At 35.8% G+C, this 15,716-nt stretch overlaps 1 protein-coding gene across 1 annotated transcript in view; it reads right to left on the bottom strand.

The window, feature by feature from the left end:
• CFTR (CF transmembrane conductance regulator) overlaps positions 1 to 15,716 on the bottom strand; it is a 214,666-nt gene that overhangs the window by 9,823 nt on the left and 189,127 nt on the right. The window contains exons 23-24 of the mRNA XM_037064209.1: positions 15,462 to 15,617; positions 5,491 to 5,580 (exon numbers count right to left, since the gene is read on the bottom strand). Coding sequence (XP_036920104.1) covers positions 5,491 to 5,580; positions 15,462 to 15,617 — 246 coding nt within the window. The remainder of the gene's footprint in view (positions 1 to 5,490; positions 5,581 to 15,461; positions 15,618 to 15,716) is intronic.

Here is a 15,716-nt window from a genome sequence, read left to right on the forward strand (position 1 = left end):
AATAATTCCCAGGACTTGCCTCTGTGCAACTTAAGAATGGCGGAGTCATTCCCTGGTATTGGGAATACAGGACAATTGTGTGGGTGGTAAACATTAGAAACTCACCAAATGGACATAAGGTATTGTCCTTGCTGAAATGTGAGATGCTATACTTGCATCTTCCCACTACCACATCAAAATTAAAACAAAACTACAGAACAGCCATGATGGAAAACCGCTTAAAGTTTAGCTGAACAGAGTTCTCTAACTAAGGATATACAAAAGTCACACTGAGACTGGTAGGAGGGGTGAAGATGTGGAACAGGCTGGTCCCACACTCGTGTAGTGGGAGGGATATCTTGGCTGTGGAGGTCCCAGCTGAGGAATGAGATGAGTAGTCATCCCCACACCAGGCTCCTCAGCCTAGGGTTGTAGTTCTCAAAAGAGAAGTTACCATAATTTATGGCTATGCAAATCAGAGGATATTGCAGCTGTGCGAGACAGTGCTTCTGGAGTCTGAGATGTTCTTAAAGGACCCACACATGAACTTATGTGTTGATGGACTCACTCTAAACTCCAGTGCTAGGGCAGCAGCTCAAATAGCACCAGAAACATATAGACAGGAACTGAGTTGTCTGGCTTTAGGGCAAGGACTCTAGGGTCAGCTTTCTCCCAAACATAAGCATTGGCAGAGCTATATTGTTCCTTTGCTGAGCCCTTCCCCTGCATGTGAAGGTAGGAGTCATATTTAAGTCTCCATCAACCTGGCTAAAACTGTTTGTCTTGCCCTGGTGATTCCCTGAGACCCTGCAACACCCAACTTGTAGGCTTAGCTAAGTGGTGTCGAGTGGCTTTTCCATTCAAATGGCTTACCTTTGCTCATGCTTTGGACTTTTCTAAAAATTTTCAAAGGTTAACAAACCCTAAACAAATAGCACATGGCCACAACATGTCCTGTACCACTTGCTAAGCATCCTTAAGCCTGGACTAGTAGCAGTCAGCCTCTATCCATAGCTTAGCCTCTCCCAGGCACTTCAAGTCCAACTCAAGTGGCAACCATCTGCAAATCACTTTGTAGCTCACATCAGGTGGCTCTGGGAAGGGTACAGCAGCAATTGACTTTGGTCTGAACCTCCCAAACAGCCCCGGAACCAATATACCTGGTGGTCAGCATCAGATTACACCAGAGCACCACCCAACCACTTCCAAAAATGACACACCCAAAAGGCAGACTCAGCAGGAACCAGAGCCCTGCTAAAGCAAATCCTGCTTTGTAGATTCAGCCCCTACATAACAGCTTCTCCTGCTTATAATCATGGGCAGATCTCACAACAAATCAGCCTAAAGGTCAATTCCTCCCACTGACATGCCAACAGCAATCAGGGCTCAACTATAATAGGTGGGCACACACAACACACACAAGATATTCTCCCGGAGCACCCAGCTCAGTGACCAGGGAGTCTGCACCATTGGGCTGCATAAGACACCTACTACATAAAGCAACTTTACTGAGACCAGGAGACATAGCAGCTGTACCTTATACATAGAAACAAACACAGGAAGGCAGCCAAAATGAGGAGACAAAGAAATGTGTACCAAATAAAAGAACCGAACAAAACTCCAGAACAAGAGCTAAACAAAATGGAGACAAGCAATCTACCAGATGCAAAGTTCAAAACACTGCTTTTAAAGGGCTCAGGGAACTTAGGAGAAGGGTTGATGAACTTAGTTAGAACTTCAACAAAGAGATAGGGAACTTAAAAATGGAGACAAAAACATAAAATAAGAACTAGTCAGAATGAAGAACAAATAACTGAAATGAAGAATACATAACATGAAATTAACAATAGGTTAGATGAAGTAGAGGACTGAATGAGAGATTTGGTAGAAAAAGTAGAAGAAAACACCCAATCAGAACAGCAAAAAGAAAAAAAATCCATAAAGTGAGAATTGTTTCAGAGGCCTTTGGAACATCAAGTATACCAACATTTACATCATAAGAATACCAGAAAGTAAAGAGAGAGGGCAAGGAATTGAAAACCTTTTGAAGAAATAATGATGAAAAACTTCCCTAATATAGTGACAGAAATAGAAATACAAGCCCAGGGAACAGAGTCCCAAACAAGATGAACCCAAAGAGGCCCACACCAACACAGATCATAATTAAATTGTCAAAGGTTAAAGACAAAGAGAGAATCTTAGAAGCACCAAGAGAAAAGCATTATTTACCTACAAATGAGATTCCATAGGATTGTTGGCTGATTTCTCAATAGAAACTTTGCAAGCCAGAAGGGATTAGCACAAAATATTCAAAGTGATGAAAAGCCAGAACCTACAACCAAGATTATTCTGGAGAGCAAGGTAACCACTTAAAATTGAAGGAGAAATAAAGAATTTCTAAGACAAGAAAAAGCTAAAGGAGTTCATCATTACCAAACTAGTATTACAAGAAATGTTAAATGGACTTCCATAAAAAAAAGAAGAAAAAAGACAAAAAATATGAATAATAAAATGGTAATAACTACATTTCTATCAATAATTATTTTCATTGTAAACTGATTAAATGCTCCAATCAAAAGACACAGGGCAGCTGAGTGGATAAGAAAACAATACCCCTACATATGCTGTCTACAAAAGACTCATTTCAGATTGAACACAAAGGCTAAAAGTAAAGGGATTAAAAACATATTTCATGAAAATGGATACAAAAGAAACTTGAATGGATAAAGAAGTGTTGTATAAATACCTTGGAATATGACTGAACCATAAAAGAGAAAGAAATCATGCCATCTGAAACAATATGGATGGACCTAGAAAGTATTGTGCTAAGTAAAGTGAAATAAGTCAGATAAAGACAAATGCCATATGATTTCATTTATATGTAGCATTTAAAAAACATACTAACAAAACAGAAAGAAACTCACATACAGAAAACATTTTGATGGTTGCAAGATGGAAGTGGGTTGGAGGGATGGATGAAAAGTGTAGTTAGTTACAAATAGTCATGCAGATGTAAAGTACAGCACAGGAAATGTAGTCAATAACACTGTAATAACTATGTATGGTGTCAGATGGGTACTAGATTTGTCATAATGATCACTTCATAAGATATATACATGTCTAATCACTATCTTAGACATATGGAACTAATATATTATGGCAACTATAATTAAAAAATTAAAAAATATTTTAAAAGTTCAAAGAGTACTATCAATTTATTGGGCCAATAAATTTGTGTCAATTTACAAAGCTAAGGGTCTTTTTACCCCTTGGGTTTCAGTCTATTTTGAGACTCTCTTTGTTTATACAGCTGGTAAAGTCAGTGATTCTGGGGAGAAGTTGTCTGTCCCTGATTTGTTTTGGGATGTGGAAATAAGACCATCCCACTTCACAGAGTGTTATGATGAAGGTGTGGACATAAAGCACAAAGGGACAGGGAACTGTGTCAGTTTTGTTTCCAGACCTTAGGGTTACTAACTAAGCATGATCCTCATGGCTTCACACAATCTCGTCTAGATCAAGGATAAGGTTCACACAGGAGTTTGGGTCCAGGCCCAAGCTAGGAATAAAGTGTTTCTTGGACTGGTGTTGTCATTGCATGTGCTTGTGATTTTCATTTGGGGAAAGAGGAATTATGAAGGAGGTACTGTTGAGGTAAGATTCAGGAGGTTGTCTATCTGTCAGTACTCAGTTTATTTCCCTTGAGAGACATAAGTTATACCAAGGTCACAGAGACAACTGGGTGAGATAACATACAACCTGCTTTGTCCTGGATCATTATGGTTTACACTTTTTTTCCAGTATCCTGTCCAGTTTAGAAACTGACACCCACCCCCTCAATATTCCTGTTTGGATAAGTTATAAGACTTAAAGTCCAAGCCCTATAACTTTCAAAACAAAACCCTTTCTGGTTCTCTGGGCTGTTGCTTATTTGTTTGTATGTTATTTTCTGGTCTTTGCAGAAAAAACTTATCACTACTGCTCAAAGTATATGACATTAATATAAGGACAACATCAACCTCTCCATTTTAAAATAGCACATTATTTAAAAGAGGATCAGTATAAACATAATACCTCAATACAATTTGACCAAATAAAAATCAATACAGGTAAAATTTTTACATTTTATTGCTATTTAAAATCTTTATCATGTCTTCTAAAATTTTAGATAATGATGCTGATTTTCTGTAAATTTTATTGTAACTTGGCAATATTTGCAAATTTTATATGGTCTAATGTCTTTCTTCCCAGTTTTTCTCCCACCATATTGTGTCTCTATAGTTCATTCTCAGAAGTCACATGAAATATCTTAAAATGTGTCACTTGCAATTTAGTTAATGTTTTCTTAAAAAGCCCTCATTTGTTGGGTAATAAGGAAACTTTGATAATGAAAATGGTTAATCTAAGTGCATTTAGGTGCATGTTAATGTTGGGTACTCAATGGGTAAGTGTTTAACATTCACAGACATTTCAAAGCCCTTGGCAAGATCCACTCTGAATGAAGGCAGAAAAGGAAAGAGCATTTGGGATAAACAGAACTGCACTACAACAAGGAACAAAAATGTAGAAATAGTGAAATAATATTGTTACCTAAGAAGACCTTTGATCTCAATATCCTTTGGTCCCATAATTGTACTCTGTCACCAAACAGAGCTTTGAATTTAAACCTCAAGTTTAATAAGATAGAGAATTCATGTTCTCCCTTACCTTACCTTAACATGATGCCTAAATTTCAATAATTGTTGGTTTACTTACTGTTGGGTGTTCTGTTAAAGGAACCAAGCATTTTACTGTAGCTCTCTCACCTGACCCCAAATTCCTATGTATAATAGTTTCAATTATAATAAACCACTTATTGGGTAGATACAGGGTACTATTTAGGAACTATGATTTAATATTAATCCATATGTGTCCTATATGGTGCTTTAATGACCTCAAGAAATGGAGTATACCATATCTAGGTCACTGGCATCACACCTAGAAGTACTTATAGACAACACATTCCCAAAGACAGTTGACTCCTGGTGGCTTCCAGAGAAGACTATAGTCATCTCAGGTGCTCTAGAATGATCATCACCCTTCTGTGTTAAAAGCCATGCTTCCAAGAGAAATATATCATGTCAAAGCAGAGCCTCCTCCTTATTCTAGGGACACTTCAAAACCCAGACAGGGACTGTGCAGAGAGATGATTCTTTATATCAGGAATAATCTTGGTGTGCTGTGAATGTCTGGGTCTCTCCCAGTTCATGTTTCATTGATCCACACTGGTGAGGAAGAAGGCCAAAGGAATGCTATTTTGGGGAGCTGGTAGATGGAAACTAAACACTGAGGAGAAAGGGAGGTCTAATCCAAAGTCCCATATGGGTGCTCTAGATTTGTTAGAGTTCTTTGATTTAAATTTGTGTGCACACACATGTATGCACAGGTGTATAAAATTACCTAAGCTATGACAACCACTCTTATGTGTGAGAGTTACTTTTATCAAAAAAATATTTCAGTTAGTATCCTTACCTCATCTGCAACTTTCCATATTTCTTCATCATTCCACTGTTCATAGGGATCCAAATTTTTTCTAAATGTTCCAGAGAAGATAAATACTTTCTATAACAATAAGGAAAAAAAGAGGAAAGCATGAATAATCTAAATATATATTAATTTTTTCTATATTTTATTGTGAAATATTTCAAGCAGAAAATTTATTTTAAAATATAATACCTTCCCATGTACTTAACATCTAGTTTTCTTAAATTTTTAAAATTTTATATTTGCTTTGTATCTTTTTTAAGAAACAAAATATAGCTACCTTTGAAGCCCCTTATGAACATGGTTCTAATCACAGTATTTTTAGGATAAAGAAATTAAGGTTACTGCAAATTATAGAATGTTAAATTTTTTTAGGATGTTAAATTTTTTATTCTTAGAAATATTCTTTATTATAAACAAGTGTAATGTTAAATTAAATATTTAAAATTTTTAAGATTATGAGTTACAATGGTTTAAACAAATTTTTATTTTGTATTAATGTATTTTCCTTGAATTTCTTTAATAAACCTAGCTTTTTAAGGGATTTCAAAGTTTAATTATGGACACTTATTTATATACCAGATAAACATATGTTTATCTGGTATATAAACCAAGGAACACATCTACTTCCAAAACCAGACAGGTTCAGGAGAATTAACTTAGAAATCAGTGAAAGGGCAGAAATAAAATATTTGTTTAACTGAATGCATGTTACAGAGGGAAGGGAGGCAGATGAGACTGATCCTGTTGAAGTGACACAATGACTACTGAATTCCCTGTAAGGAGCACTGCTCAGCTATCACCCTGATACACTCTACTTGCCACATCACTGTCTATTTCAGTTGACCTATATGATTAAATAATGTTTTGAAAGAAATCTGCTATCTCGCTGGGAAATGCTGATACAATAATAATAATTAGTTCTCTCTTTGAGCCTATGGGTGAAATGAAAAGATATTTTTGAAGTTAACATTCAGAGTATTTTTTGCTTTGCCTTTGGTTACTAACAAGCAGTAAGGAGAATTAAGAACTGAACTTTTTGAAGAATTGGTCTTCACAAATTGCCTTAGACTGAGAGAGAATGGTCAATGCAAATCTGATCTGTAAGGAATTGTACAAGGCAAGATGCCTCCAGACTGATGGTGTCTGTGCCTCTCAGGCAGAACACGGGGCATTAGGGACCACATTCCCCAATACATAATTTACACTTGAAGGACAAAGGTATTGCCAAATATCTCAGGAACCCCATGGGTCCCCAATAAGAAGTCTTATCTGTTTTTACTTAACCTGCACTGAAATTGTCCTAAGGGATGCATACATTGCTTTACAGAGGTGGATAATAAGAGCTGATTAGGTGAGTCATCATATCATGAGATATGTGATAGATATATCTGTGCATCCTCCTCCAAGCTTCTAAGTAAATAAAAGAAATGTCCAGTCCAAAGGAAATTATCAGAGAATTCTGAAAAACCAAAGAGAATTAAGGTAGAAGTGGCTCTAAGAACTTCAGTTAATTTATTAAATTGGGTTTATTTAGTACCTAAAGTTCAAACACTTGCCAGTGGAATTTTTCCATTTATTAGTTTTTACATTTTTCTTTTAATGTTGTGGTTCATTATATCAAAGGTTTTTAGCATTATTGAGAGAGAGGGGAAATAACTGTGAGGGTTTAGCTAGCATCAGACAACATATTTTGCACCTTCAGAAGTTACTTCCATTGAGAACTAAGTGGCTGAAACACAGAGTTCTGACTTATGGTGTCAGGTTAGGTTCTTTATGTGTAGTATTTCCTCATCTTCATATAAAATTTATGAAATAGAGCCTATTATTGTACATGAAGAAGTCATAGCAGGGAAAATTTGAGTGACTCTTCCAAGATAATTTAGCTAACAGAACCCAGGAATGTTTGTCTTCAAACCTGTGTTCCTCACCATTATCACAAAATGCCTCAAGTCCTACCAATTTTCCCATGATCTGGAGGTCAGGATAGACTAAAGGTTGGGCAGAATAGTCCTATGGGTTTGTAAAGATCCCAATAGCGCTGAGTAGCCTACTCTTTTTAAAAAATTTTAATTGTTGTTCAAGTACAGTTTTCTTTTACTCCCACCCTAGCCCACCCACCCAGCCCTCCCCTGTCCCTCCCATTTTCATGCCCCTTAGTTTTTGTCTATGTGTCCTTTATACTTGCTCCTATAAACCCTTTCCCTTTTCCCCTGAAATTCCCTTCTCTCTCCTCTCTGGACAATGTCTGCCTGTTCTCTATTTCAGTGTCTTTGGTTATATTTTGCTTGTTTGATTGTTCTGTTGTTTAGGTTCCTGTTAAAGGTGAGATCATACGGTATTTGTCTTTGGCTTATTTCACTTAGCCTACCTTTGATGAAAGCACTACTATCTAACCACCTGGCCACACAGCTTAGGTCCTGCACTCTTGATGAAGAAGTTAGCTCCCTCTTCCCATGCAGAACCTGAGTTGAAGGGTTCTATAAGGGCTAATGTCTTTGTAAGTTTAGACTCACACATCCAATGGAACAGCACAATATAAATTTTTAGTGCAAAGAGAATACTGCCACTATTCTGGATAACTGTGTGTGGAGGGAAAGTATTATAATATCGAAGGAGACACAGAAGTTATTAAAGGTAATGTGGTTTGCGAATATGGTATAGTAATATAGCTCTGACCTGATAGATATATCTGGAAATTAAAACCCAAGCTCTCTGAGCCTCAGTGCCCTCACTATAAAATGGGAAATGCTGTCTTTCTCCTCAAATCTACTATACTTGTAGGCTTTCAATTTCACTATATGGCTCCTTCATTTCCTAAAAAAACTTGGGAGTAATTCATGACTTACCTTTCTTCCTAATCCTCCCAAAGGGAATCAATCATCAGTCCTGTGAATTGTTTTCCCAAAATATATCTCAAATCCATTTGTCTTCTATCTCTACTGCTATCACATAGTTCAAGCCATCAATAGCTCTTTTTGGAACACTGCAAATCTTCTAATTGACCTTTCTCCTTCATTCTTGCCTCTCTTCCAGTTCACTCTAATTTAGCAAACAAAGCAATCACTATATATAAATTGGATTACGTTATTAACCTTTTGAAAAATCTTCAGTGGCTTTTCATTGCACTCAGGGAAAATGTAAGATACTTAAGATGGTTGACAAATCCTACATGATTTAGCCCCTTCCACTCCTTCTGGCTCATTTAGTGCCCTTCTCCACACCCCTCCCCTTTGCATTCCAACTACATGTCTTTCTTTTTCTTCCTCACTTTATTCACACATTCTATTCTCCTTCTCTTGGAATCTCATCCCCTACAGTCTTCCCATGGCCAACTACATCTTTCAGGTCTCAGAGTGGATGTCACTTCCTCTAATTGGCATCTTTCAAATCCTCAAAATCAAATAAGGTCTCTCAATATAATAACAGTGCTTTACTGTCACAGCTTATAGTGAATGTTAAAATTGCATATGCATTTGTGAGCATTTTCATAATGTTCATCTTTTCCACACCATAACTTTGCTGTGTACTGTATTATTAACTCACAGGTTTTGTATATAGTAAAAGCTCGATAAATGTTTTCTGATTGAATAAATGGCCTGATGTGAAGATAAAAAGTAAAAATATGAAAATGTAGAGTTCAGTATATATTATTTTTATTCCTTTGGTAAGAATAACTACTATAACCCACAGTGTTTAAAGAAATAATACTAACAGCCCATTAAATTTTTTATCTCTATATATAATTTCTTGGGAAATAGTATGCCCAACTTTTTCTAATGGCCTAATAACATATATAATATTTATCAAATGTATAGTTATATATGTATAATTAATTTTATTTCAAATAGGCATATTAAAAATTATGAAGGAAGAAAGCTGTTTGCTGAAATTAGACATCCAACAGTTTTAGATATATTTGATACCATTCAGAAACTCTGTAGGCCTTTTGTTTACAGTTTATCATTTAGCTTTAAAGTAATGCTTTAATTTTATTTCATTTTTTTAAAGATTTTATTTATTTTATTTTTAGCAAGATGGAACAGAAGGGAGAAAGAAATAGAATGAAACATTGATGTGAGGGAAATATTCATTGGTTGTCTCTCACATGCGCCCCAACCGGGGATTGAACCTGCAACCTAGGCACATGCCCTCACTAGGTATTGAACCTGTGGCCTTTTTCTTTGCAGAATGATGCCCGACCAACTGGGCCACACCAGTAAGGGAAACCCTTTAATTTTATAGAAAAACTAATTGAATTAACTTGTTCAATAAAATATCAATTTCAAACAATTAAACTACATATTCTATTTCTATCTTACAAATAGTATCTGGCACTCTCTTGCGTCCATGGGTGCCAGTAGTTGTCTAAACTGTTTGAAGTTTTCATAAACTCATATGTAAAGCTGAGATGTGTTTGAAGGTTACCTACATCCTTTTTCCTGGCTTACAAATGAAATAGCTAAGGCCCTGAGAGGTTAGGTAACACAGTCAGACTGACCCTATAGCAAAACACACACACACACACACACACACACATCTGAAACTATAAATCATGATGACCATCTTTTAAGAGACTGTTTACTGAATAGCAAAACTAGGATGTGCAAATATTTGATATTTAAGGTCATTTATGTATAGTATAAAGAGCAATTTTGGGGACTCAAAGGAAAATAAAGAGAGCACCATTGTTCATTTCCTGACTAATCTCCTTCTTGAAGCTGACTTGAGACAGCCAAGTCTCAAGTCATGGAGTGCTCAGGAGTGTCCAGAGCTGTTTATATATCACTGCAGTATGCAGTATGGTTTAGCCTTTAGATATCAAGGAAAAAACAAAAACAGCAATTTGGATTCTGTGATAACTAAATGTAGAATAAATTAAATTAGTCAGAGAAATGACTCCTATCCTTAAGGATTAAGTGCTTTTTTGTTTGGACTCAGAATTTATACCAGGTGGGACAAGAGTAGGTTTATAGTTCTGAGTATGGAAAACACAGTTTATTTTTGTAGTGTTATTTATTAATTACTGTATTATTTTTCATATAACTAAAACACACATATACATTAATATGTATATATATTAATATGCATATGTATTTATATCATGTTCAGTTCTATTAAAATGTGGCCCAAATGCTTATAAGTACTCTGATCACAGTTACTGTGATCTTGTCTTTTGGAAATGTCTGCAAAACTTTATTATAAGTTGAATCTGTAAAATAGAAATCCATCCAGTTTGAACAAATCAAGAATGTAAGACTAAATTTTAGAATGTTTAAAAATGAGTATTGCTTTGCTTTTAAAAACACCTGTTAATGAGAATAAGGTGAATAAAATATTTGTTAGTAAAAAATGTTGAAGGTTTATAACAAATAGAGAATAATTTTACAATGTTAATGTGCATATGCATACCATTTATTTGTATATAAATGATTACATGTAAGATGTTCAAATTATTATTTCCTGTAAAGTCATTTAATGCTTTAAAACCTTTTATAAGACAACTTTTTAGTATATACTTTTTCAGAGATAGCATAAAAAATGTTTTCTAGGTCTGACCAAATTATCAAAGATGCCAAGTTTTTAGGCTCAGAAATACTAATATTGTATTGTACTGATAACCATACTAGTTATTTTTCTCCTCTCCTTTGAATTTGGGAATCCACTGTCCTCTTTATTATTTTTATCACAGTACAGCTCCCACCCATCTCCCTGTTGGAGTCTATTGTCCTCACGCTGCCAGCGTTGTCCCCATTCTACTACCATTTTGATAGAGTCAACCCATTCTTCACTTGTCAAGTCTTTCCCTCTTTCTTCAAATACTAACACAGGGCACTCTCTTTCCTTTGCTTCCCAACTTTTTCTAGTTCCCATCTCTGTGCTTACACATAATATCCCTGCCAGAGGTCCTGGAATATCCTTTCCACAACTCCCTGCCCCAAACCTCTCTAAAACCTACAAAATTTATGGACCACTTTAATTATCACCTTCTTTGTGAAACTATCCATACCTATTTGTTTATTCCTATAGCATCCACCTCCAATTCAATACAAAGATAAGGCGGACATGATACCTTGTCCTTAAGGAACTATAAATGATAACAACCACCACAACCCAGTGTATTGTAGTTACTACATGACAGGGAGTAGACTAAGTATATTACTGATTACTTTACTTATTTAATCCACACAAAAACCCAATTAAGGAGTTACTATCAGTATACCCATTTTATAGACAAGGAAACTAAGGCTCAGAGAAATTGAATAACTTGCCTAAGAGTACACAGCTAGTAAAATCTGGATACAAGTAGAACTGGTTTCTTGTAAAAGACATAAGCACTTAGTGACTCAGCATGAAATGATGTATATTGAATTCCTACAATAAAAGCTATTGTGTTATATGCTATATTAAGAGATACAAAAATTAGTAAGGTAAAAAAATCTGTTTTATTTAGCATTTCTGCCAGCCTCCTCTGATTGGTGGTGATTTTGTGTTTAAATCCTGCTTCTTTAAGTAAAATGTCTGCAAAGTATTTACAATACTGAGTGAAAATTAAAGAAATACACAGATAATTCTACGATAAGGCATAGAGAAGTGCCAGGAGAGATTTATAAGCACAGTTATACATCCCATTGGGGACTGAGGTATGGGAGTGGAGCACTGGGGTTAGAGTCAAGGTTAATGGGGGTAAGAAAGTGGGTCAGAAAAGACCACCTGGCAGAGTTTAACATTTGTGATGACAAAGTGACTATGGTGAAGGAAGATTGTCTCAGACAGAGAAAGTGCATGAACAGAGAAAATGAGAGAGAAAGGTATGGTATCTTTAATGGCACAGTTGGACTGAATCATAAAAGTGCCTGGGTGAGAAGATTGGTGGATCTTTCTGGAAAGGTTAGGTTGGGACCTGATTATCAGGGACCCAACCACAAGCAGAAGAATCTGGATCTATTCAGTGAAAGGAGTTCCCAAGTGGCAAATCACAAAATTGGAATGTTGCCTTAAAAGGTTTAATTTGTGTGCAACATATAATGGAGAGATGCAAAGAAGATGAAGAGAAAAACACAGCAGTGGGAGTAGAAAAGAAAGAAAGGCTACAGTGACATGATGGGGCTGGATTCCCCCAGAATCAACAACAGCACTTCCCTGACTAGCCAGTGCCTTGACCCATGACTACACTTATTTACATATGTTTAATCTATCCTTTTTGTTTCTTCTTTTGTTCTCTGAATTATGGCAATGAATGTAATTTTAAACCTCTCACTGGAAGCTAATAGGTTGGACAGGGAGCTGAATACCACTAACATAACTATTGAATCTATAGTACTTATTTAAGCATATAGAAGGAGTTTAATAACTAATTATTAAAGTGTGAATCATTGTTAAACAGAATGAGAACTGTTGCACTCCCAACTTCATTGTTCATGTCTACAGATACATGAGTTGGCCTTTTTTAGTATCCCTTACAGCAAAAGACATTCCAATTTAGTGGTCAAAGTCATATGTGGGCATGGATTAGTTTCAGATCAGAAAGTCTCTCTTTGCCAAAGTAGGCCTAGTCATTGCCTCAGAATAGCTTTGTAGCCTTTCACACTTGTAACTGAAGCTTTGAAAATACATTTAAAAATTATTTTTCTGTTTTTTTATGAATTAAGTGCTTAACAAATTTCAAGGCTAATTAACAATTTTAAGTCTCAGTGTTCAAATTGCCTAAGCCCATGGGGATCTGACTCTAGCCCTCACTGTCTCCTCTTAAGGCCCTCAGAGCTCATAGGTAAAGTAAGGAAGACCCCACCTTGAAACATACACAATGACCTGTTTCCCGGGCTGGTGCATCCTTCAAGATTACATTCTAGCTATAGGAGGAAAGTACAGAGCACAAAACAAAACAATACTGCAAGAACTTGCCAAAACTAACATCTGTGACTCCACGGCTGATGTCTCAGGATCACTGACAGAGAGGGAAAGTTTCTTGTTCAAAATTCCTGTTTCCTGTGTCTGAAAACAAGCATCTAATTGACCCAGAAATCTCTGATGTCTCAATGTCAGAGATCTTGGGGGGAACTAAGCTCTTGCAAGGTCAGAAAAATGAAAGGAAGAAAAAGAAAAGCAAAAAAAAGTTCTCATAGAGTTTTTAATTCCCTTTGCCTTCTTCTACTTCTTCTTTAAGGTTAAACTCCCGGAAAGGATAAAAATTAAATAATTTTAATTTTCAGTAAAAGCATCTCTTGATTTGGATGTTAAAAAGGTATAAAGAGTTTGTCCTCTTTCTCTTTTTCTTGAGTATTCACTGAATTGTTTCAAGATGTCACTGTAGGGGACATAGTACATTCTATCTATAGACATTCTTGTGGCTCTCAGAGACAGTCTCAGAAACCAGGGTCATAAACATGTACCATGAGAAGCATTTCTCTTATCATGATCACACATTTTTAATGGCATATCGTAGAGTATTTCTTGTTTACTTTACAAAAAGCTTGAAGGCATAGAAGAGAGAAAATGAAATAAAGCAAAGTTTGGAAGACTCATGTTTGTCAGAAAGGTAAAATGAAGAATTTTCATAACTCTGGCCCACTCGGTTTTCCTCCAGGTCTTGCATATTTGGGTTCCTAAATAGAACACATGATAAAACAAAAGCTTCTGTATCACATGGCAGATAGACTAAAGGATTCCAGGTGAAACAGAAATTATTTATTTAGAACTTTGCTTATTCTAATGGGCCGGTTTTTGTGAATAATAACAAGGAGACAAAAGCTTCATAATCGTAGTTAAGAAATGGGATCAGAAAACTCAGAGTCGACTGAACAGCAACTCTTCTGAGATAACCAGATTCTATTCTGTGTTCTTCAACACTGTCATTTTGCCTAATGATATCACCTTGGGATACCAGTAGCCCTAGAGTTTATCTTTAAACCATCTGACAATCCTTTTTTCTTTCTCAAGAAACAATATTATTTTTCAAAGTTCAACCAGGATTGTGTCTGGCAACACATCAAAGTCTAGACAAATGAATTAAAGGCATCAGTTTGGCAGTCACAATATTTAGTGCTTCATTAGCTGAAAGAAGCAAATGTTCACAAGGGTGATCTATCAAAAAATAAAGCTTTTTCTTAGGCTAGATTTATAGTAAATCTCCTGGGAGATGCTCTTAACATTTTACTTTTCTGTTAAAAGTAGATAATTGTGAGTACCATGGTAGTGGAATGGATTTAGTATCCTTTAGAACAAAGAGGACAAAATGATTATTAAAACAGTAACTATATCCATAGAGATGGGAGCAAATACTAGCAGATATATATAGCTCATGCCTTTCAGATTTTCTCACATTAAAGACATTCACTGGTTTCCATTTGGATCATTTAACAATGGAACTGTGGCTATTTTTCTCACATATAAGCAGCCCTCTTGCATAATACCACAAAACCATATTAAGCCCGTGAAGCTAGTGATCTTCTGTAACACAAACCAAGGACTGGCATTTAAAAAATAGCTACAGATTAATCTGACATGATTCATTCTTATGTAAAGAACAAAAAAGCAATCATTACACTTTAAATTTTCTATTCCACTACCTCATGCTTCAAAGTGTTTGTTATTTCAAAAGCATCTTTTATAAATTGCAAAGTATTTCTTAACCTGCTGTGATTGCTAACTTGGAACTCAAACCACTGAAGCAGGAAAAAATAAACTGATGAAAACAAAAGCCCCATGTTCTCACTATAGATTGTGTCTTCTGGGACAGGCTATCAAAACTATTAATATTTCAATAACAGGATGTCAGAGAATTCAAAACTTTTAGAGATAGTTTTTCTCCTAATGAAAAAATTCCATTGCACAAAATGGACAGTAATATGTAATGAATTTATATTTCAGGAAAATGTGAATTTCTTCAGTGTAAGCATCATATAATAGTAAAATTGTATTTAGTTGCTTTTCCCCCTAGTGAAGTCTTTCCAGCTTACCTGTGGTATAACTCCAAAGGCTTTCCTCCACTGTTGCAAAGTCACCGAATCCCAAGACACACCATCTATTTGGATTTCTCCTTCTGTGTTCAGCAGTCTCAAAAGAGCTGATAATAAAGTACTCTTTCCTGATCCAGTTCTTCCCAAGAGGCCCACCTAGAATATGAGAGTGATGGCATTACTCCTGTGACATACAGACACCCTACCACAAATGTAATCTGGTATTATAGTTCAATTTAAAAAAAAAAACTGGAA

This window comes from Sturnira hondurensis, unplaced genomic scaffold (genome assembly GCF_014824575.4).
Source record: "Sturnira hondurensis isolate 20B ecotype Veracruz unplaced genomic scaffold, ASM1482457v3 Scaffold0014953, whole genome shotgun sequence".
NCBI lineage: Eukaryota > Metazoa > Chordata > Mammalia > Chiroptera > Phyllostomidae > Sturnira > Sturnira hondurensis.